Source organism: Schistosoma haematobium, chromosome 4, assembly GCF_000699445.3.
Source record: "Schistosoma haematobium chromosome 4, whole genome shotgun sequence".
Classification (NCBI taxonomy): Eukaryota; Metazoa; Platyhelminthes; class Trematoda; order Strigeidida; family Schistosomatidae; genus Schistosoma; species Schistosoma haematobium.
In genome coordinates this window covers 15,187,850-15,213,566 of record NC_067199.1, presented here as the reverse complement: position 1 = coordinate 15,213,566, position 25,717 = coordinate 15,187,850, and the positions used below count along the sequence as shown (strand labels likewise).

Genomic DNA, 25,717 nt, shown 5'->3' with positions numbered 1-25,717 from the left:
CAATCACTAGTCCATGTGCTCTTCACTTATTCTTCATACTTCTCTTAAAAGCTCAGTAACTTACACAGAATAAGTGAAAAATATTAGATAGAAATTAAACCCATTCGAAATTAAAATCAGGATTTTCAGTACAGATATTTATTAGTAGTCCTTGAGCAATATTAACAACTTTACGAAATTTAATAAGACTATAAGTTATTTACACAAAATAACACCTGTCAAATTATAAAATACAAAACTTGTACGAAGTGTTACCCTGAAAAACAGGAAACAGATAAGAGAAGAAACATTCAAACAAAATTTGCTAAACTCAGTTACATAATTTGTTGATTCTGTAATATAATTTAAGGCCATAAGTCCGCCTCTTTCATTTTATTGATGAAATAACGTTCTAAAGTATTAGCACTTCTATAAAGATAAGAGTCTTGTTGATTATAAGTACGACAATTATGAAACATTCGCATCATATCAGCAATAAACAAGGATTTCGTAACGTAATAATTCGATTTTAAACGTTCCCACATTGTGCTTAAATCTGTAAAAAAAGGATATGAGTAAGAAGTTAGATTATTTTTTTTTAAAGTACCTGACACATTTTTATTTTAGTTTAAGTTAAAAATCACCAGTGATTAGTTGCATTATAATCTCATTTTTCAGAACTTTTCCAATTCAAATTGGCTGTTAAAACAAAACCATGTGACAATTAAAAGTATGTAGAAGTAACCATGATATCTCAAGAAAAATCAGGTATTTAAGAAAGTTTAGTAAGAAATGAGTTTGTATAGTAGAAGTAGGCCGTATTCATATTTTAGTTTGTATAAAGCCTACTAATACTATCCGGTTGCCTAATACCAAACAGAGGGGAACAGGGTTTAAAGCTACAATCTACTAGTTAATAGGCGTGCTTTAGTTACTAAATAACCAGTTACTTAATCACTTTGTAAAAACTGTGAAGAATTAAATTGAAAACTTGATTGCAAGAGTAGTCAGATGATATATCATATATATCGAAATCTGATTGAGATTTCTCAGAGTAAGGTAAAAATTTCCCTTCAACGAATGATGATCAGTTGTGGTCTATATTAAAAGTAAAAGAATATAACAGAGTAGCTAATCTTATTTCGTCAACTAGTAACAATAACTGTACTAGTTTTATGTTGGTGATATCTTTAATTGTAGCCCAGAGAAACATCTGTTTTCATTGTACAAACAGGGCTAATGTTTTCTAGGCTTCTAAATTCAAAATATAATAGAGAACTTTTAAAATGAATATAACTATTCAAAAAACACAAGCGATAACAGTAGAACTGTTTTATTCAAAATATCAACCATTATTTTTTTCACGTCATGTAACATGACAATATTGGATATGTTAGTTATCGAATGTGATTTAAAATGATAGATACAAACAGTTAATCATAAAAGGTAAGTATATATACAATAAATTAATATAGAAAATCTAACAAACTGTAAGTACAAATAGACTATGCGCCTAGATTTAGTACCTACAAATATGTCGAACCGGTAACATGCCATATAGATAGGTTATTCTTCTCCAGTGAAATAAAAAATTCGATCAAGTGAGACAATTTGAATAGAGTTAAGAAATTATTCTCGTTAAAATGGTTAATAAAACGAGAATAATAACTCAAATTGAATAATGTGAATTCATTACAGTTCATGGATTTCTACTAAATAGTTACAATCTTAGCAGGATCTACGCTGCATAGAATTACATAATCTACATATAAAAGTAAATGTTTGGATCATTATTAAGTTTGCATAAAAAATATTTTAGAAAACATAAAATGAGAATAAAACAAGAATTATTTACAATTATTAAGAACATATGTTACTTATCGCTACTAGTTTAGTAAACATGATGAGATGAATAAATTGAAATTTGTTTACCTATTGGAAAAACAATAATATCATAATAATCTGGAGCTTCATCTACTGTAACAGGTTTTTGAAAAGGACCAGCCAATATATGACTACGTAACGCGTTTAGGATAGGACGAATTTTTTCTGCTAATTGTTTAGCTTTTTGTATCCAAACAGGTTCCAATGAATCTGATCTAAATAAATTATAATTAATAACTGGTTAACCCAAAATAAGTGTGGTTTAAATGTAATTCAAAAAGTTAACATTCTTTTCTTGAACGAAAAAATGAAGGCTGACTAGGAGAGGATAATATATAACTGAACTATTAAACCACTGAATAAAAGATTGGCTAAGATTTTTTAAAAACCCTTTAAACTTGATGAGGTTTCTTGAATTATTTTAGTGTTATTGGGTTCTCTCAGCTAGATCCCTTATTTGTGGGACTTTTACTGTCGTTCCAAATATCATTAACATTTTTCTTATGTAGAAGCTGACTTTGATTTTTATCATAAACAAGTGGAAAACATCCATGTTCATGAAAAATAAGGTATCTTGAGTAACTGGTTTTTTAAACGTCTATACAACCGTTATAGTGTCAAGTGGTGATTGGAAATTCACTCATTTTGAATCACAACTGTTACAAGACTGAACATTCAGCTAACCGACAATAATATCGAGCTAATCCCACTTAGTTATCTCTAACAGAAGCTTAAGTAACGAGAGTTGTGTGATTGAAGAGATGCATATAGAGAATGATTTTAAAAATAGACGCATTTTGGAAATCGTATTATAAAACTACTATTTCATATTTCTACGATGATTCGATAAACAACCAATTTAATAGAAAACACATGAAAACTGTAAAAACGATTCGTAAACTTAACTGTGATGATGATCCAGATCAAGGGTAAAATAATCTTGTAATCAATATTTTCTTTATCGATAGTACTTATTTTAAGACTAAGTACTACAGTAATGTGAACAGTTGTATCTATTTTTTGTTCTCGTTTTAGTCTGAGACATTACCTTATTCCATGTTTATAATCCTTTCTTCTGCCATCTTCTTTATTGGGATTCTCCATTAGTCCTGGCCTTATGATTCTCACTTTTTTACTATTTATTTTGTTGATCTTATTTTTCTACGCTAAAACGAAATATGACGGAGTAAATCACCATAAGATAAATTTAACGTTTAAAGTTTTTTTCTGCCGAGCAATCTGAAGATTAAATGATATCTTAACAATTTTAGTAATTTAATTATTATGGTGAGAAAATCTGAAATCACCACTCTTGTCTGTAATAATCTTGGCAACTAATTATTTGACGAAAGTATTTTGAGATGACAAGAATTTTTACTGAGATTGAACATGCTTATTACTTGGAAAAGACATTGTTACATTGGGAATTTTGTGGAACTTTTACTTCTGTGGTAGTGCATTAGACATTTTAAATGAGTATTAATTAACGATAAAAATCATCTAAATACATGAAATTCTAATATATTAGTAAATATAGCCATTTTATATGCCGAGACGATAAAATGGTTTTAATAATTTAAATTAAAAAACGAAACGTTATAATTGTTTGTAATCCCTGTAAGTCAGCAAATTAAATTTACATTTTTAATGAGCTATTATAACGCGTTGACCTTGAACTGATTCTTGCTTTCATCTGTGGCTTTGTAGTCAACGGACTGGGATTTGGCAAAGGATCGAGTAAACGTTTGCGTAGTTTTCTCGGAGGCTCGTGTAATTTCTCAACACATTTACCAAACGTTTCTGACGATTTTCGCTTTACTGAAACATGATTATTTATGGAAGTTTGATTGGTTTCAGATAATTCTGTCTTAGGAATTTTATGAAATAAATCAGAAAATTTGTTTGAAGTTAGATCGATCTCAGTTAGACCGGGGATTTGATCTGGTCTTAAAGGTCCATTACGAAATAGTTTGGCAGGTATTCCTGGGTAGGTTTGATTAACAGACTCACGACGTTTTTCTATCAACCGGGTAATAACCTATCAAATAAATATTAAATAATTTACAAGATATTATCATTCAAGTGAAATTATCAAACTCGTATCACGAATGATGTTTTACAGATTTAAAGTTTACAAGAAAATATTCACGAAACAAAATGTTTAAAGATACGGTAGAACTTCATGATAAAATCACGAAATGTAAGTTTTTTTCCTATGATACTCTTTATCAAATAATTAGGAAGGAATCATGAAAGGAAACGACTAAATCAGTGTTACAATCATATCAATTAGTTAGTGTCTCAGAAAACTGTCTTCCAAAAATACAATCATATTATACTTATACAATAACATCATACAAAAAAACTATTATTCTTAAAATTAGTACCACCGAATATCACAAAATAGAACACTTCCCTAAACTGAACACAGAACCTTACAAGTATTGAAATAAATAAACACGTAGAAATGACAGGTGAAAAATAAACAACCCCTTACAAACAGAATAATTATAAACTTTTTCATTAACATAATTACAATAACTCATACAATTAAAACACTAATCATGCATACTCAATACTCTGTGTTAGTTAATACATGAAAGCGTAAATCTAAATTGATTTATGTATCCAGTGAATTATACACAAGCAAGCATGTTTGCAATGCGAGTGAGTGCTTCAAATCTGGTAATTGTCGAAATGTTTCAATGTGGATGATGATTGGTGAGAGGAAGAGAAATTCTGTGCAAACCACCACAGCACATAAACCGAAATGCAGTTGGTGGTAAACTGATGGTATATGATTAATGGTTTGCTTTTTTCAAACAGACTAGTACAATTCAACAATATTATATACATATATTCAAGTATTCAATAATGAGCCAAAATTATTATCTGAATTCTAGATGTATTTTTACAGATAATAATGAAATATTAAGTAAATGTCTTATTATTATCTTTTATAAGATGTACCCTATGCAATGAATACAACTATATAACTTTCGAAAGTCTAGAGTTAACCATTCAGCAGTTTCTTTTGAATAATGGCAAATGAAATTTGATTTACACTATTTCAAAATTTACTAGGAATATGTCAGTTTCATTCAATTTGGAAAACAAGTTACAATTATACAGACTCAAGAAAAAAATGAATCAGACAGTGACAACAACAATAAATACCTGTTTTTGTTTTGCAATCAATTCAGAAAATCTAGTATAAATAATATTTGGATATAATTCACAAGCCATTAATGTGGCACCTTCATACTCTTTAATATAACCTAAATAAGCTTGTCGAGCTAAGCGTATTTCACGTGAAAATCCTTGCTTTCTAAAATAACCAGTGGCAAATGAATCAGCATATGTAAGAAAATGAAATATTTTATGCTGTAAATGATAATCTTTTAAATGATTCATCATTTGTGTTCCATAACCCTTGAAAAAGAAGAGAGAAAATCTTGTCATAAATATAAGTAAATACAATATTAGTATTATTTATTGAAATATGAAAATTATGACACTAAATAACTAGATTTCTATCAATAATAAATAATATTGAGCAGTTGAATTTCAGATATAGAGGTCCATGTTACTTATTATACAATCTAAGATTTTATAGGTAAAATATTTCTGACAAAAAATACACATCTTTCAATTATTATAAGATTTATTGCCAGGAGTCACAGAAATTGATTTTTGATAAATTAATTCAATTGATGTGTTTAAATTCTTTAATCAGTAATTCGATATTAATCAAGTGTTTTAGTTGATTACTATTTTTATGTCACCAACATATGATAATTAACATCACTGGTATCAAGTGCCAACACATTACCGAATTTCATGATTTCTATGATCTAATAAAATGGATACTGTATAAAGGCTGTAGGTTAGTCAGTGTTGTAACAAAGCAAGCTATCTATAACCTCTTATTATATATTACGCTGAGTTTTGCTAATCAAATTCATTCTTTGTATTTAACTTTAACAATAGATAATCAATGAGCATGCAAAAAAATTTACACTCAGTAAAATGTATTTGCATGAAATATTCATTGTATATCGACAGTCTCTTTAAAACTAAATTCTTAATAACACTCTTCCAAATCACAAAAATTCAGATACAAGTTTCACTAGTTCGAGAATAGGCCTTATAGCAGCGATTTAGTGAAACTCGAAGACATGAAATACGCACTACTTATTGGTAGAATAGGAACAGAGTCAATAAAAACGGAAGGAAATAATGAACATTATAAATGGAAATTAAGGACAGAAATAAGTAGATGAATAATAATGATGTATTGGAGGTCTAAAACAAGATACGAATTAAATATTACCTGTAATATATATGATCGGTTCTGGGTATTGAATTAAGTGTCTACAACTATTGATTGATTTATAACCTAGAAGATGACAGTTAAGTAGGGAATAATTTATTACACAGATAACAGCAACTGTCATAGGATTCGTGATTCATTTTAAGTCTCAGTTTGGCAATTATCAATTCATGTCAATTAAATCCTACTCAGGCCAGTACAGCATATTATGATAGGTCGTTGGGCATATAGACCACATTCTATACTGAATTAATATTGGTACTACTCATTTGGAAATTCTACAGTTTTAACATAAATGATCAATGCGAAGTTACCAATGAGATTTTGCGGAAATGTCTAAATCTCCCACAAAATCATTTGCCATTCTACTTTGAACTATTTACTTCTTTGTATTAGTTATCGCTACTTTTATTATCGTTATGAAATTTGTTTGTGTTACTGATTACGACGAAGCATAAATAAGCAAATTTTTGCATTCTATAGTTTAGAAACAATACTACTTAGAAGCTGATAAGTAAATAATGTACTGAATTTAAGTTATATATATATATATATATATATATATATATATATATGACTTACTTTTACTTGTTCATTGAAAATTACTGCACAAAACACTATTTCCGTAAATCCCTGAGATGGAAACATACGAAAGCAGATCCCGCCGATAGCATGTTTTTCACATGAATCCGAAACTTTTAACAAAATGAGATTTTTGTGTTTTCTGTATATACATGTGAAATAAATGAAACAAAAGACTAAATATAAATGAAAGTCACCAGTAATAACGATTTGTATGTACTGAACATAGTATACATCGAAGGCCCCCAAATGCCCTGGTATGGCCGAGAGCGGGGTGGGCTCGCCCTCCCTCTCGAAATACTCTCACACGGCCGCGCGTACACAGCCTCTGCCAGGGAAGTCCTCCTCACTGCCTTCTCGTGGCGGGGGTGTTGCTTACGAAAATGAGAGGGCGAAAAGCGGATGTCCGGCGCTTTAACCGGATTCCAAATCAATGGTGCACACGGGCACCAGTATCCTGCGGGAACAAGTGGCGTATGAACCAATCGTTGGACACCGGCTACCATGGGACTGCATCTCCTTACGATGCTCCACTGCCTTGTGGGTTAGACCTTTAGGTCAAAGGCTCAGGGTGTAGCCCCTAAGATAACCACCTGCTTCGGTCTGGGCACCCGGGCAGTATCGCAGCCCACACGCAATTAATGAACTGAACTGTCTATGATCATGGAAACTAATTCTCTTGCTTCGACGAATATTCAAATGATTCTATTATTATTATTATTATTATTATTATTATTATTATTATTATTATTATTATTATTATTAATATTATTTACTACGTCATTATTCATCCTCTTTTATTCCTACTCTGTCTATACTTATTTTTTTCGGCTTATACAGCAGCTCGTCTATGGTGGAAATTCGACTGTATCTAAACGTTCTCGAGTCACTGGCTGGTTGAAAATTGTATGCTACCACCAAATACAAATACTGAAGCAGTTTTTCTGAAACTACGTGCACCATTCAAACTGGCTGCCTTCAATGTTCGCACACTTATGCAGGTCGGACAACAGATAGGGCTGGCTATGTCTTTGGAAAGTCTTCATATCGACGTTTTTTGTCTATCCGAGACCCGTATTCAAGACTCTGGTGAAGAGCTACAAATTCGATCTCCATCTGTCGCTTCGAAAAGCTTGTTTTACGTGCGTTTATCCGGGGACCCTGTTCAATCTTCGTCTGGTCTTGCTGGCGTTGGTGTCGCACTAGGCGCTAGAGCTGAGGCAGCACTAATCGATTGGATCCCCATTAACAATCAGTCATGTGCTGTTAGATTGGAAAGTTCCATCAAATTGAGAAGAAATCGGCGTGAGAAACGATGTCTTTGCGTCATCTCCTATGTCCCGACAGATTGCGGCCCAGATGCAATCAAGGATGAGTTTTACCACCAGTTATCTGTTCTTCTCCAGAAAGTGCGTTCGACAGATATTGTATTACTAGCCGGAGACTTGAATGCTCAGGTCGGGCGTCTAGGCACAGAAGAGGGTCGTTTAGGTGGCCGATGGGGACTTGTTAGTCGCAAGACAGATAACGGGGACCGTCTATTGCAACTGTGCACAGACCATAACCTGTTTCTGGCTAGCATCAACTTTCGGCACAGTCATTGCCGATGTGCCACCTAACGTCCTCCCTCTGCATCTCAAGCCTGGACTCAGATTGATCACATCGCGATCAGCTACCGTTGGCATGGTTGTGTAAAATACTGCCACTCCTTTTGGAGTACCTATCTGGACTATGATCATGCTCTGGTCTGCGCCAATCTTACCTTACTTTTCAGTGGCTACCGAAGTGACCGCCACCAAAGGATTGATGTCAGCAAGATGGCTGTAACTAAGTATCGAACCGAGCTAGCTTCTAGGCTAGCTACCATTCCACCGAAAAGTGTAGATGAGCGTTGGTTGCAATTGCATGACGCCATGAAAATGGCGGGTACAGTCAGTTGTGAGTTTGCGAAACGTCCCGCTTTTAAGCACTGGGTTTCTTCTGGTGTCAACACCATGTTAGTAATGCAGAGATTCGGCATCGTATGTTCGGGAACAGAGACGATAATGCAATTGGTGTCACCATCTTGAAACACCGACTTCGGTGGCCTGGACATGTTCTACGAATGTCGTCCCAGAGAATTCCACGTCGTGCATTATTTGCCGACTCTAGAACTGGTTGGAAAAAGCGGAGAGGTGGTCAGTATATGACATGGTGTCGTGGTATGAAAGAAAGCTGCAAAGGGCTGGCTTCTGTTGGTCCTCCACGACTCCCTGGTTGGGGTCCGAGAGATGGTACAACACAGTGGCCAGAGACGTTATCAGATATGGCTCAGAATAGAAGCCAGTGGCGATCATGCTGTAACCTTCTTTTACTTTCTTCATAAAACGTGGTTGTATCTTCCTTAAGTGAAAGATTTCTTCTGATTGTACCCTTCTGTTCCCCTACTATTACTATTATTATTACACTACCTTACACCAATCTCTTCGTTATTGTTTTTTTATATCTTTTTTACGTTCCCCACTTTTTTCTTTTTCTTCTTCTAAAATTCTCATTGTTTTGTGTGGCGCATATATATTTGGCGCACTCCTGTACTAATATATATGTGTTCAAATAAATAAATAAATACATCGAAGTGAAAAGTCACGATATGGTAATATATATACTAATGACTTGGTTGATAATTAATCACATGCTTGATCATAGGTGTCTTCGAAACATTGCTCGTATATCGTGGGACCATCAAGTAAGTAACGGAGTTGTTAGGAAACGGGTACTAGGTAAGGATGGCAAATCGATTGATGACGTGGTGAAACTTGATCAGTTGAGATGGCTGTGACACGTGTTACGAATGCCCAACCACCGACTGCCTCGACGTGCGATGTTCAGTGGTATAGCAGTAGGTTGGAAGAAAACTAGGGGTGGCCAGACCAAAACACGGCGCAAATCCATAAAGTCACTGACAAGTGAACTGAGTCATGTTGGTAGGTGTAGACTACCTTGTTGGGGACCGCGAGATGATAGCAACCGATGGTTAGAGACCCTGAATGACATGGCTCAAAATCGTTTGTAATGGTGCAGGTGCATCCACTCTGTGTTCTCCCAAATTCTAATCTCCTGAATCATCTTTGTCTCTTTATTCCTCTTTCCAAATTTATTTCACTGGATTATACTCTTTGAATAACATCTCCAAACACTAATGTTTCCGATTACTGCTTATACTCTTACTACCTGTACCACTACGGGATTTGAATCGACAACTGCATCTCAGTGCTAATGTGGTGTGGCAACTTGAGCTGATGTATGTACGTACTAAGTTCTACGTTGTTACTGACTGACTGACTGAATCACATACTGATTGACAGGTTTTACATGATAATTCATGCAAACAAAACAATAACATTCCTGCTTAAATATCTTTTTATACCGTCGTAAGAGATTAATTGAGCGAATTGTTTAGAGTATAATAATTACATATATGATTATAACAGAACCTTCACGACTTCTAATTACAAATTTCAGTCTTGTCACATTGGAAGACTACACTTTTGTTAGTTGGAAGGAATAATCGTAAATGTAAGATAACATTTAACTATACCAAACTCCGACTCAAAAGACTTGCTGTATGAGAAATAGTACTACTAATAGACTGTTTTAACTCTAAACAATGACACTGGATTGTGATCCAATAGTTGAAAGAAGAATCCGCAAACCACTGAGACACATCTGGAAAATTATTTTAAGAAGTACATAAAATTAAAATACATTTCAGTTAAATTATTCAATATTGGAATTTATGAATAACAGTTTAGTTGACAAAAAAGAGTATATCTTTCGAAATAGTTGAGTCGGGAAAACAACCCATCAAAAAAAGTAAAAAACAACAATTGTGAATATCACGTATACAAACTTACGGGTCAAAAATAAGTCGTGCAATGTATTCCTTCGGCATACGAGGTAATTGCAAAGCAAATACATTTAATAACTCCAAAAGCCAAATATATGTTTGTGGGGGTTGATTAGGATTTAAACTATTATTAACTATATGAAATTCAATATTCCCAGCTGATTCTTCTTGACGTGCAGCGGCATCTCTTGTTGCATTTAACGAATGAAGCTAACAAGTTATCAAGAAAGAAAGAGACAATCCACAATTGAATAAATAAACTAATTAAGGATTTCACCACTATAACAAAACAGATAAGTAATTTATTTCTACAAGGGGTTGTTATTATTTACAATACACACCACAAGCAAATAAAACAGTTCTGTATGCTGAATTCATGAAAGTGGATATTCAACACGATTTTGAAGTTATGATTTTTCACTGAGTATCTGAGTCTGAGTGATTGATTTTAAGAAAATTAGTACATGTGTACTTTTACACAATCATGAACGAAATAGGTGTGTAAATATCAGTTAATTTGTAAAATACTAACATTGTCCAACAATATATGAATTTTAGTGCTGACTTCTTTTAAGATATAAATGAGTAATATTTTTGGATGATGATTAATGATACTAGTTATATAGTTAGGGCGAAGTGAATGGAATATGTTTGAAAGCATGACTCCAGTCAGTCAGTCAACAACGTAGAACTGCGTACGTACGTACATGACTCCATTACATATTTATGCACTAAGAACACAGATATAATCATAGTTTATTGGGCACGACATTATCCAGTATGGCTGTAACAGGAAATCAAAAAATGAACACAGTATATGAAAGATTTGATCACTCATGTTTGCTTTGAGTTTATTCATTACTGTTAACTTTGTAGAGTTCACTTACAAATAAAACATTAAAGTAGTATTTGTGTATAGATGCAAAGAAGGAGTAAAAAAGAATATGAATACTTAGAACAAATTTTAAAAAGAACAATATAAGAATAAAGTTTGAGGTTTACCGTTTGAAAAGGATAAAATCCTTTACAAGGGCTTTCACTGTTTTTCATTTCTTGTAGAATTTGTTCTAATTCTGTACTACTAACATCTGAAATATTTAACTTATCATTCAATGACTTTTTAGTATTGCTATCGGTGACCACAGTTTTGTCTTCTGATTTACAGTTCGACTTTTCTGAATCACTCACAGAGGATTGTGTATTAATCGATAATTGACTTCGAAGACGTACGCCTAAATGTTTATTTTATGATTAAAAATAGAAGAGAAATAACAATTAGCCTGGATGCAGTACAGAAAAAAAAACTTTCAGCAGCTCACATAATAACGTTTTCATCAACAGTTACAGAATGAAATATATCTATGTTTCACAATAGTTTTTTTTTAAATCCATGTCAAAGTGAGAGTTTCCATCCATGTCAACAAGTAACGTTGAATTCCACCAAAAGCGACTGTATGTGAAAAGAGCAAATACTTGTTTATAATCGGACTAGGTACACAAAAAAGTAGAAATTCAAGCATGTATCCAAATAAGTTCAGTAATGCAGTGTGCTTTGTTCATGAAGAAGAAAATGCTTTGCACGCACAAGGAGTTGCACTAATGCTCTACAAAGAAGCACGAAAAGCACTCATACAATGGGTATCTCATGATCCAGAATCATCAAAGCATTCTTCAAAACATAGAACGAGGTGAACACAATCAATGTTATCCAGTAATGTGCACTCACCAATGATAGCAATGAAGGCGATAAACATCAGCTTCGTGAGGTTTCAGTCGACCGTAGAGAAGTGACTGCGAAAGAACCTAACCATCCTAATTGGATACTTAGATGCAAAGTCGGATCGGACTACACTCACTATGAAGATATTATGGAACGACATGGACTGACTGAGAGGAAAGGGTTAAAACGGTGAGATCTTTGCTAACTTACCTGCATTCAATTGAATGGTTGTACGTGGTACTGTATTCCTCCACAAACGTATACACAAACCTACATGGGTCTTACCGGAGGATCGATCATATTTGCGTCAATGAAGAGTTCAGAAGATCAATGGGAGACTTGAGAGCAAAGAGACGAGCTGCACACCTTTAGATCACCATCTACCTGGTGGTTGCCAAGATGAAACTCAAGCTAAAGAACTACTGGACAACTGGAGAAACAGCATTACAAAGGTTCAATACAGCCTTCCTTCGACATACTGACAAACTCAACAACAGGCTACAAGTACTACAGCATCTACTCAAACGAGAGGAGACTACGATGGTGAACAACTGGAAACGGATCAAAGATGCACTAACTCCACAGTTCAAATAGGTTCTAGGCCGCAACAAGCATCATCATAAGGAACAGACACTTATTGATACCTTGGACAAGATTCAAGAAAGGAAGAACAAGAAGACAGCAATTAGTAACAGCTGAACAACAGCAGAGACAGTCAGAGCACAGATTGAATACACAGAACCAGACAAGAGAGTGAAGAGGAGCATTACAACCAACAAGCAGAAATACATGGAACACTTAGCAATGACAGCGGAGAAGGCTACAACACAAGGAAATATGAGACAACTACTATATGATACAACAAAGCAACTGGCAGTGAAATATTGTAAACCAGAGCCACAAGTCAATACGAACGTAAAGACGGTTCTACTGTAAGGAGTGGATACGTGCAGAACTACGACCGTCATCTTAAATGTACAAGTATTTATAAACAATTATCTACGCGAGATACTCAATGTCCTTGGGCTAGATACCATCAGCAACAACCGGAGATGGCTAAGAACCAATCGACTTTCAGTTAAACTGAAAATTAAGAAAAGATGCCGGGGGTGGGTTGTACAAACATTGCGGAGATCATCAAAGTGTATCATTAGGAAATCCGTAACTTGGGTTCCGGAAGACAAAAGCAAAAGAGGCAGACCAAATAACATAGTGTATCGGAAATGGAGGCAGACATCAAAAGAATGAATAGCAGTTGGAGAAAACTGGAAAGGATATCGCGGGACATAGTTGGTTGGACAGTCTTGGTCAGTGGCCTGTGCTCCACACTATGGGTAACAGGTGTTATGCTTTTTTCACTATGTCACTTACGATCTGAGTAGAATCCATACTTCATCTACATAATTAACCATTATAATGGGCGTTAATTTTCTGTCATCCGACAAAATACTCGTAAACGTTGAAAACCAGAAGCTTGTACGTGTCGATTTAAGGTCGAAATAAAGGAGGGTGCCTACTGAGACGTCTATGCATTTACCAGTTAAACTACAGCGTGCAGCTGACGAGTATACTAATTTGCTGTCAGTTTCCTAATTTATTTCAGCAGACGTTTAAACGAGAGGGTTTGAGATAGTGTGGTACGCCACAGTGACACTAAAGGACGCCCTTTTTTTAACGTCCAAGACCCCTAGACCTTAAACGTTGTGTTATAGCAAAAGAAGAAACTGACAAGGTGAACGGGTGGGGCATGGTACAACCTTCAATCATCCCGTGTGGGTAGATACGCTATACCGCACATTCATAGTTGCAACAAAAAGATGGTTGGTAATATTATTTTCACCAAAACTGACTTAGTCCGAAGATATCACTACATCCCTGTAGCGCCAAAAGAAGTTCCAAAAATAGCAATTACATTACTGTTTGGTTTATTCAAACTTGTAAGAATGCTGTTCGGATTATCTAAGGCAGCAAACTTCTAAGTGGTTTATAGATATCAATGCCAAGGATGGACTTGATTGTTTCAAATAAATTGAACATTGGTAGAAGGTTAATAATAAATGTATTTTTTTGTTATAACCTAATGAGTAGAAAAATTGTATTTCTGACTATTTAAACTTGTGTTGATTTATTTCGGTTATTTATTTACTCTGAAGAAGCGGCTTATGTCAAGTCACGAAACGTCAGAAATATAATTTTTCTACTAATCGGTTTACAACAGAAAAATATAATTACTATTTTGAAAGGTATATTGACCAAGTACATCATGGACTGTCATTTGCACAAGCCTATATTACCGATAGACTACAAGACTCAATCCAAGATAAACACCCTATAGTATGTTTAGTCGGGAATTGGTGGTAATTTATCTAGCAAACATTTTTGATACATAATAGAAAACACATAGTTCATGGTTTGTACCGATTATAAGCAGTAGTAAACGGTCGTACCAATTATTCTCCAAGAAAATTATAACATCTCGATTTAATTGCAGTTTACTGCCGACATATAATATGTAAAAGGGAAGGAAGACGACTGTGTAGATGGGCTATCAAGTACAGATATTAACGTTTTCACAATCCCTGACACAAGTTATCAAGAAACGATAAAATTTCAAAAGCTCAATAATGAGTTAAATAGACTTTTGGAACCTAAGAAAACAACGTTAACATTTCGAAACTTTCCTGCGAATGAAAATAAAGCATTGACTTATGATATTTCGACAAGTAAAACTCGCCCCCTTGTACCCTACAGCATGAAACGAAGTATTTTTGAAAAACTAAACTTATCTTACCCAGGTATTAGAGAAACAGTAAAGCTTATTACAGATTTATTTATATGGTCAAATAAAAATAGACTCACGAAAATGAGAGGGAGAATATATATAGTGCCAGAAACTGAAGATCCACAGGTACACCATGTTGTCTACAGGAGTCTTTCCCTCACCAAAAGCAAGGTTTGATCATATTCATATTCAGGTTGTGGGACCGCTACCACTTTTGAGAGGGTATACACACTTGCTAACATATATCGACAGATTTACTAGATGACCCGTAGCTATTCACTGAAGAACATGACAGTAGCAACAGTGGTAAAAAAAACTGATGCACTGGATAGCAAACTTTGAGGTCTCATCAACGATTACGACTGGCCATGGTGCGCAAGTTAACTATGACTTTTGTCCATTCTACTCGTATAATAACCGGCCTAAGACATCAGGGTGTCACACTACGCTTAACTTCAGCAATGACAGCTCCATGACTTCAATAGACATGATCAACAGTTGACACAGAGACTTCGAGTGGCAGTTTGTTTGATTTATGGCAAGTGAATTATAACTTTTAGTCATTTAGGAAGCCTTTATAGAAACATAAATGTTGAAGTGTTTTGTTTGGTACTGACCAAAAAGAAGTATTGTAATGAACGAGAACTCAGACGGGGAAAACCAATTTATTGTTTAATGAAAAATCACACAGTGGCTTAGTAAAATGTGAAAATCATACATTAAATACATCATTTACACATCTCTGCGTTGTCCTTTACATGTTCCATTATTTCTCTAGTCCCGTTGTTATTTTGATTGCTCTCCGATTATCGTCCTGTTCTCTTCATTTCAACTTTCTGCTTCCAGGCATTTCCACTTATGACTGTTACTAAATACTACTTATATCTGTCAGTATAAGTAGCACAAACCATAGTATGCTTACAAGTAAAAACATATCAAGAGACCATTCTTTTCAATTGTATCCGGAAATACTGCTTGGCATCGCACAACTTTGGTTTATAAGTGAGTCCAAGGGTTTAACGGATAAATTGTGTGCTTTAGGTCTTTATTTGCTAAAGATCCGGCAATACCAACAATAGGAATATTCAGAATAAAGATATTTAAACCCACTAAAACTACAAAATCTCCAAACAGGAAATAAGATAAACGAAAATCACAGACTAGAAATTGGGCTTGAAGTCAGATCAGGCGTAAAGATTCAAATAAAAAAGTGACTGTCTTCAATGAAAATTTACTAACACTTACTTGTTCTTCGGTGCGTTGTATGATCAGTTACTTTGGCAGGTTTTGTAAGTGACTCTTCAGGTTCAGACTTAATAGGTGTATTAACTACCATATCCTTATCACCATTCACCAAATCTGGATTACTAAACAGTTTCTCTGATTTTAGATCAGTGAGAGCTGGTGTAACAATTGAATCACTTTTCAGTTCACTTGAACTACTGATGATTATATTACGTTGATGTGTAGAGAAATCGACCACGTGGTCAATAGAAATCGACTGTAATAATCCGCTTGGTGTAATTACATTGTCGGGACGCAATGGTGGTTGGAAATACGGATCCCAGACGGAAGTTGTTTTGTCCTCAACATTATCTTCCAGCAAATTACACAGTCTGAATAGAAAATAATTAGAACGGGAATGAAGTACCAATGAGTAGGATAGCACTAAAAATTTAAGAACGACAAATGATTGCTAGTTACCGTGTTAAAGGTTGTATTAAATGTATCTTTGTATCTAGCATGGATGGGATTATAGAATCTTGTTTGAAAAATTCGATTAGTCTTCTTTTAATTTCAGGCAAAACGGCTAACAAGAAATTCTTTCCAAATGCACATGTAGCCTCAGTATATGGTAAGGCATTACAGAACTTTGGTACATAACAGTGGCATATCCACCTGAAAGGAGTCAAATAAGTATATATATACAATACAAAATACCTCATATATATTAATTTGTATCCTGTTTTATTTTCATACTTCTGAATCCTTTGACTTGGATATGTGATCTTATATGAATTCACATATGCTAGGAATAATTTACACAGTTCAATTGTTATTTCTGGATTTTGAGGATCAGTAACAGCACAGAATAATAACGCGTTTCGTACAGCCTTTTAAAAGTTGGAGAATCAAGTGGAATTCGCATTTTATATACTTACTGTATTGATATCAGGTCGCTCGAAAGGAGGTTTGTCATCAAAAACGGGTTGTACTTTATTCATTAACGCCTTGCGAAGGCGCTAGAAATGAGATTGGAATGATGATTGTAAGATGTCTTACCTTTAAAATACAGAAATATATATTTCTTGTTTCATAATCTTCTTCCTTGGTACATAAAATATACATTCGTTCCACATCGTCGACCATTTGCATTGCACTATTAAGCCACGTGCTCTCGTTTGGATCAGACAAGCTATAATGAACATGACAGCAATTTTCACATATAGCTTCAACAAGTTTTTCATCTATCGCATTGTCTGAAAGCTTCCATGTACTACATTTGCAACCTTCATTCTGCGATCATATATTTCTAAAAGATCACTCATGTACTTACTCTGCATTTAGAATAAGGTAGATATCTTGACAACTTTTGGTATAAAGTCGAACTATCCATGCTCAGATTATTGCTTTCTATAGGATCAACATTTGTCCGCCATCACTAATTGTCAAATGTATTATCCAAAGTTCATGGACATTTGGAATAGAGAACTTCGAGCTGTAAAATAAAGTTTTCTTATTCAACATAGACAAAATACTTGAATAGTGACAAGAAAACGATCAAAATCTAACCAACCCGGTAAAGAAACAACTTTACATAAACCTTCAGACACATAATTAAGTGCAAATAATCGCGAATACTCATCATATTATGCGTTTCTAGGATGAAAACAACATGGAGTCGATTGCAAAGTTGAAAGACACTAGTACTGAAGAGTACTGTTTTCTGAATTAGCTTTAAATAACTAGTCATCAAAATGAATGTCAATAACTTCAAAAAGACACTGTAGTGACTTTTGCACCACACTGAGAGAACGCAGGTGTAATACATGAGATAATTTGTTGCCGACTGAATTTAGAACTGGGCAACAAAATCAACTACAATGAATTTGAGAGGAGCAACGATGCGTCCTAAAATAAGCCACAATTATTGACTTGTGCACATTCGTAAGACACTTCTAGTGCTCCTTGGTAAATCCGGTACAAGATCTCAGAAAGCATTTATAATGCGACCAGCATCTCTAGTGGTCTAACAGCTATTTGTCCTCGCATCGTTGCCCCTAAGTTTAGTGACGTCTTCATGATAGGTATCTATGGAGGGAATACTAGGCCGGCTGAATTTAACGAAGTATCTGCGGACAGCATTCTGAAGTGAAAGAAATGAGCGACGTAGGTTGTGTAGTTTTAAGTTCAATAAATACATAGCTGTTAAACTGATCGCTATAATCTGTGACACACCTGCTCGTTTGGATGCTACGTACAGTTAATCACAATGAGAAAGCAAGTTGTGATAGGTGTGTTGTAGTTGGTCGGTGCCTTGACGGAAGGATGATGTTTCCAAATAGTGAACGTACGTTGAGGACTGATGATAGCTTTTGTCAGAGGCTTGAATCAATTTACGATCAAGGGCATTCTAATTTCAAAACACGTGCCATTAATATGATTTTAACATTCCCGTTAGATTCAATGCACATGGTATAATTAGGTGTAACTGAGAAACCAGTCAATCTATGGATAGATTTCTCTCACAAAGGACTTAGAAACATGAACAAGTCTGTAACTGTGAATTACTTAGGTACATGGAATGTTCGTACAGTGTGGGACACCGGGAGAGCCTTCCAAATTGCTGCAGAAATGAGAAGATACAACCTGGAGGTACTTGGGATCAGTGAAACACATTGGACACAAGTTGGTCAACAACGACTAACTACAGGAGAGCTCCTGTTATACTCCAGCCATGAAGAAGAAAATGCACCACATACACAAGGAGTTGCATTGATGCTGTCCAAACGAGCACAAAATGCACTTATGGGATGGGAATCTCATGGACCAAGGATCATCAAAGCCTCGTTCAAAACAAAGAAGGAGGATATTTCAATGAACATCATCCAATGCTATGCGCCTACCAACGACTACAATGAAGACGCTAAAGATCAATTCTACAATAGGCTGCAGTCAATCGTCGAGAAGTGCCCAACAAAGGACCTGACCATTCTGATGGGAGATTTCAACGCCAAGGTTGGAACGGACAACACTGGATATGAAGACATCATGGGACGTCACGGACTGGGAGAAAGGAACGAAAATGGTGAGAGATTTGCAAATCTATGTGCCTTCAATAAGCTGGTCATGGGTGGCACCATATTCCCACATAAACGCATACACAAAACCACATGGACTTCACCGGATCACTCTACACAAAACCAAATCGACCATATTTGCATTAACAAAACGTTCAGGAGGACTATAGAGGACGTGAGAACCAAGAGAGGAGCTGATATAGCATCAGATCATCACTTGCTGGTCGCCAAGATGAAATTGAAACTCAAGAAGCACTGGACAATGGGGCGGACAATATCACAAAAGTTCAATACGGCCTTTCTTCAGGATACTAACAAACTCAACGAATTCAAGATAGTCCTCAGCAACAAGTTCCAGGCCTTTCATGATCTACTCAATGGAGAAGGAACTACTGTGGAGAGCAACTGGAAGGGGATCAAAAAGCAATCACTTCAACATGTCATGAGATCCTGGGTCACAAGAAGTACCATCACAAGGAATGGATCACTGTTGACACACTGGATAAGATTCAAGAAAGGAGGAACAAGAAGGCAGCAATCAATACCAGTCGAACAAGAGCAGAAAAAGCCAAGGCACAAGCTGAATACACGGAAATAAACAAACAAGTGAAGAGGAGCATCAGAACCGACAAACGTAAATATGTGGAAGATTTAGCAACGACGGCGGAAAAGGCTGCAAGAGAAGGAAACATGAGACAATTGTATGACACGACAAAGAAACTCTCTGGAAATCGCCGCAAACCAGAACGACCAATGAAAAGCAAAGAGGGCAAGGTAATCACCAACATTGAAGAGCAACAAAACAGGTGGGTAGAACACTTCAAAGAACTGTTGAATCGACCAGCTCCACTGAACCCACCCAACATCGAAGCAGCACCCACGGACCTCCCAATCAATGTTGGCCCACCAACAATTGAAGAAATCAGCATGGCCATCAGACAAATCGAGAGTGGCAAAGCAGCAGGACCGGACAACATCCCAGCAGAGGCACTAAAGGCAGACGTAGCGGCAACTGCAAGGATACTCCACGTTCTCTTCAATAAGATTTGGGATGAGGAACAAGTACCAACAGACTGAAAAGAAGGACTTCTGATCAAAATACCAAAGAAAGGCGATCTCAGCAAGTGTGATAACTACAGGGGCATCACTCTTCTCTCAATACCTGGAAAAGTCTTCAACAGGGTATTGTTAAACAGGATGAAGGACTGCGTAGACGCCCAACTTCGTGACCAACAGGCAGGATTCCGTAAGGATAGATCGTGTACAGGCCAAATCGCAACTCTACGGATCATTGTGGAACAATCAATTGAATGGAATTCATCACTCTACATCAACTCCATTGACTATGAAAAGGCATTTGATAGCGTGGACAGAACAACACTATGGGAACTTCTTCGACACTATGGCGTGCCTCAGAAGATAGTCAATATCATACAGAACTCATATGATGGATTACACTGCAAAATTGTGCATGGAGGACAGTTGACAAAGTCGTTCGAAGTAAAGACCGGTGTTAGGCAAGGTTGCTTACTCTCACCCTTTCTCTTTCTCCTGGTGATCGACTGGATCATGAAGACGTCAACGTCTGAAGGGAAGCGCGGGATACAATGGACATCTAAGATGCAGTTGGATGATCTAGACTTCGCAGACGATCTGGCCCTTCTATCCCAAACGCAACAACAGATGCAGGAGAAGACGAACAGTGTGGCAGCAGCCTCAGCAGCAGTAGGTCTCAATATACACAAAGGGAAAAGCAGGATTCTCCGATACAACACAGAATGCACCAATCCAATCACAATTGACGGAGAAGATTTGGAAGATGTGAAAACCTTTACATATTTGGGCAGCATCATTGATGAACAGGGTGGTGGATCTGATGCAGATGTGAAGGCGCGGATCGGTAAAGCAAGAGCAGCATATTTACAACTGAGGAACATCTGGAACTCAAAGCAACTGTCAACCAACACCAAGGTCAGGATTTTCAATACAAATGTCAAGACAGTTCTACTGTATGGGGCAGAAACCTGGAGAACTACGAAAGCCATCATCCAGAAAATACAGTTGTTTATTAACAATTGTCTACGCAAAATACTTCAGATCCATTGGCCGGACACTATTAGCAACAACGTACTGTGGGAGAGGACAAACCAGATCCCAGCGGAGGAAGAAATCAGGAAGAAGCGCTGGAAGTGGATAGGACACGCATTGAGGAAAGCACCGAACTGCGTCACAAGACAAGCCCTCACATGGAATCCTCAAGGCCAAAGGAGAAGAGGAAGACCAAAGAACACATTACGCCGAGAAATGGAGATAGACATGAGAAAAGTGAACAAGAATTGGATGGAACTAGAAAAGAAGGCCCAGGACAGAGTGGGTTGGAGAATGCTGGTCAGCGGCCTATGCTCCATTGGGAGTAACAGGCGTAAGTAAGTAAGTAAGTAATATCAAGTTGTGTGGCATATAGTCATGCAGACTTTCAGCGTAAATGTCGGATATTAAAGTTCGTCTCAGTATGGAAAGCGACAGTGTCGACTGTCTCTTCTGTGTTTAGGCCCCGTAATTCTTAAACATTGTTTACCACAACCATTGTACCTGAATTTCAAGCGTTCAGTATTGGCGAAGTGTTTGTTAGTGCATTCCAGATTACATAGCAGCGCAAACAGATTCGGTCAGAAATGATTTACTTAATTTTCTTAAGGAATATGAATGGTATTGTGGACCTGGAAACTTAGTTTATAACGTGCATTTCTTGAAGCACCTCCTTGATGACGTTCATGCGAATGTAGATTTAAACCCTTTTTCCTCCTTCCCATTTGAGTCTTATATGAGGAAGATTAGGAAGTCAGTGCATAGCAGTTATGCTGTAGCAAAGCAAACTGCTCAGAGGTATGCGGAGATATCTTTCTGTGGTAGGCTGCAAGCTAGTATATCCGCCACTAATTTACAAACAGTCGTTAAGTCTGACCCCGGAAACCAAACAGTTATCTGTAAGAAAAATAAAACAACTTCATTTAAGTCGCATAATGTAATAATAGTACACGGAAAACCTGTGCTAGTCACTGATATAAGGAAAAATGGACTAATTAGATTTAGACTATTCAATGACCCATGTGATTATTTCGAGGAACCATTCCCTTCTAATAATATAGGAATATCTATGTGCTCCATAGTTAGTCATGAGCACACATAAGTTTCTATTAATGATATCGACTGTAAATGTATCACCATTAACTATGTTAATAATGTGGTAACTGTTCAATTGGTACATAGGTTCATGTGAATATATTTTTCAAGTTCCTGTTGATAGTATTACTTTAAACTATTTCCTTACCTTTTATATACTGTTTAGCCGACTAATAAGCAGTTCGTACATATAGACGCACCAAGCTGGAGGCAGATTCTAAATACAGCTAAAAAGTGGATTGTGTGTAATCAACTTTGTCTGTAGATATGCACCTGCAGGAGAGTGCCCGAACAGATGACCATTGGCCAGTCCTGAAGTGCAAGGTCATCCACTACTGTGGTAACTTGCAAACATAGAAACGATCACTTCCTATAGATAGTTTCCAGACTGCGAAGGACGTATTGGTTTTGTCCAACAACTTTGCTGGTTACTGTGTCAGCAGTTTTATGGACAAAAGCATTGCCACTAAACGAAGAGAAGCCAAAGAGGTCAGTACAGTAATCTCATTAATATTTCGTAGAGGTGCATTGAAACGGAAAGAAATGTTTCTGTGCAATTCCACTGACATGGATGTAGCCGAACATTTTTTAAACCATTATGCACACTAACATATAGCTTTTTGTCTTCATCCGTCGACGAACAACAACTTGGTAAACTGCATGACATCGCAACGCAATGGTATTTTCACGACATGAGGGACAAAATGTGAGTGTCGTCGAAGGAACTAAGAACATGCATGTACTAATTTTAAGTTATGACCACTCATTTCTGTTCTATAGGTGGAGCGTTCAGTATTAGAGAACATAACCGTAAGTCATACTTCGGGTTAACCGTTGTTTAACAAATTATGACAGTTTGACATCATTGTAAATTTTAGTGTTTATTAAACTTCAGAATTTACATAGAGATTATTTTCCGTTCGGAATAATAACGCCACAGTTTAAGAAAGACGTTACTATTGAAATGCTTTTTTTATCTCTAACTTATTTTTTAATAAGGCTTTTTCTTACCGTGTGCAGAATTCACGACTTGCATTTGAAACCCATGAACAAATGAAGTTTATGTTGCGTAAGCCTGCTTGGTTTCACATGCACTTATCAATAGCGACACATTCTTCACTAATAACCTATTACCTGTAGTTTATTTAGCAGATCTTCGTAAATGACATTAGCACTTGGCACTTACGATGAAAATACATAACAATCGTTGCTCGAGTGTCTGTCACTAATATCCCTCTACAGTATACTGTTTTTTTTCAATAAGTGTCTTCAACCATGTGTCACTTTTTAACGTAGTGGATTGCAGTCATCGCATGGTTTATTATGGAAATAAAGGTGAACAGAAAACATTTGAGGTTAGGCAAAAGGTGGCCAAAGAAGCATGTAATCAAGTGTGCAGTTGCAAAGTAGGCGAGTATTTAGAGGAAAATAGGCAAGTCGGTATGGATCGAAGCAAAAATTAAACAATTCAGAGAAGTTTCAAATAGAGCGATAAAAAAAGGAAAATTCTGGATTATTTTCCCATGACAGGAGGACAAGAAGGAGTTTCGACGTTTTCCTGTTATTTCTCTTTACTTTTGATGGAATGTCCATTTGAATTACTCCTTGTTAGCCTTTATTTCCACCTTAAAAGTTGCTTGGGCAAAACTTTGATTAAAAAGCTATTTTTCTCGGTTTCACAATATAAGTTATTTCCACCTAATGGGTGTCCACAGGCACCGAAATCACGGCTTTTAATGATAGGAATGCAAAACTCAATTCTAATATCTTGGAGAAATTTCGAGGCAAAACCCCAAAGTGTTATAAGATTCCTGCGGAAATATTGCGGAAAACACTAAATTCCCCAAAATTTTTGAAGATTTTCCCCAGACCTGGGAAAGTCTTGTGGGCTTTGTGACATTTTCAAAGCTTTTTACAGCGATTTCTCCAAAATTTACCCAAACCGGAAAAAATTTTCCCCAAAATGGGGAGATCGGGGATAGTCGAGACCGAATAAACAGATGGGACCATAATTAACTGCACTGGATAAAGTTGCAGTGTTAAAGCCTAATAATAGTGAATCAAAATTAAAAATGTGATGGAATCCCCTGAGACTAAATATCTCCAACATTTAGTAATGCCTAACCTCTTTTAGTTTTCCCGGCACTCGACCTTAAACATTAAAGTAGCCGCTACAGCTTTAAATCCCCCGATATTATTTGACATGAGCTTGCATGAACCGAAAGGTACAACTGTCTTTTCGCAAATCGACTTGGTTAAGGCGTATAACCGAATCCCCATGGCTACAGACGACATACCGAAAACAGCTATCATCACTCCATTGGGACTCTATGAATTTTTGCGGATGCCTTTCGATCTAAGAAACGTTACTCAAACATTCCAAAGGTTTATAGACGACGTTTGTCGAGGTCTCAACTTCGTACATGCGCATGTTGACGACTGCCTAATAGCAAGTCCGGACAGAGAATCACATCTCCAGCATCTGGATCTTGTTTTCGACCGACTATAAAAACATGGCATTACTGTAAACATTCAGAAATGCCAATTTGGAACCGACTCTCTAGGACACACTATCGACGCTCAAGGAATTCGACCCCCTAGAACCAAAGTGGCGGCCATTCTGGATTATCCAGAACCGACCACCGTCAAGCAATTACGCACGTTTAACGGCCTCGTAAGTTTCTACAGACGTTTCATACCGAAATGCGCATCACTTATGAAACCTCTTACCGATCAACTTCGTGGAAATGCGAAATCGATCAATCTGGACGACACCGCACGAAAAGCATTCTCCACAATTAAGGAACTTATCGCTAAAGCAACAATGCTTGCTCATCAGGGCACTGAAGCACCCATCAGCATCGCAGTAGACGCATCCGACTCAGTAATCGGATGAGTCTTACAACAGTGGGTTAACAACGCCTGGAAACCTTTGGCATTTTTCTCTAGACGGTTGCTAGACACCAAATCGAGGTACAGCACATTCGGTAGGGAACTCCTAGCTATGTATTGTGCTGTGCGGCATTTTCAACACTATATCGAAGGCTGTGATTTCACCCTTTTTACT

General features: G+C 36.3%; 1 protein-coding gene across 2 annotated transcripts; it reads right to left on the bottom strand.

Moving 5' to 3' along the window:
* Window positions 1–9: 9 nt before the first annotated feature.
* On the bottom strand, window positions 10–25,021 carry KAT2B_1 (Histone acetyltransferase kat2b). 2 transcript variants are annotated; one of them, XM_051215770.1, is made up of 14 exons: window positions 24,776–25,021; window positions 17,724–17,885; window positions 17,450–17,683; window positions 17,329–17,409; window positions 17,108–17,280; window positions 16,871–17,065; window positions 16,412–16,782; window positions 11,667–11,896; window positions 10,672–10,874; window positions 6,779–6,920; window positions 5,041–5,295; window positions 3,504–3,901; window positions 1,912–2,078; window positions 10–535 (listed from the first exon to the last, which is right to left on the bottom strand). In XM_051215770.1, the coding sequence occupies exons 2-14, from the start codon at window positions 17,781–17,783 to the stop codon at window positions 345–347; spliced, it is 2,700 nt and encodes an 899-aa protein (XP_051066306.1). In that variant the 5' UTR covers window positions 17,784–17,885; window positions 24,776–25,021; the 3' UTR covers window positions 10–344. The 2 variants fall into 2 exon arrangements, with proteins under 2 accessions (XP_051066306.1, XP_051066307.1); XM_051215771.1 differs by lacking the exons at window positions 10–535; window positions 1,912–2,078; window positions 3,504–3,901; ... (1 more) ...; window positions 6,779–6,920; window positions 24,776–25,021 and having other exon boundaries at window positions 8,878–11,448; window positions 16,412–16,834; window positions 17,450–21,018.
* Window positions 25,022–25,717: the final 696 nt, after the last annotated feature.

Excerpts from the sequence above, each read along its gene's own strand:
- KAT2B_1 (XM_051215770.1), bottom strand. The coding sequence starts at position 17,783 with ATGGATAGTTCGACTTTATACCAAAAGTTGTCAAGATATCTACCTTAT. Across the intron at positions 17,066-17,107 it reads TACAAATTAATATATATGAG|GTGGATATGCCACTGTTATG; the intron begins GTATTTTGTATT and ends GACTCCTTTCAG. Across the intron at positions 16,783-16,870 it reads TTAATACAACCTTTAACACG|ACTGTGTAATTTGCTGGAAG; the intron begins GTAACTAGCAAT and ends TTTTCTATTCAG.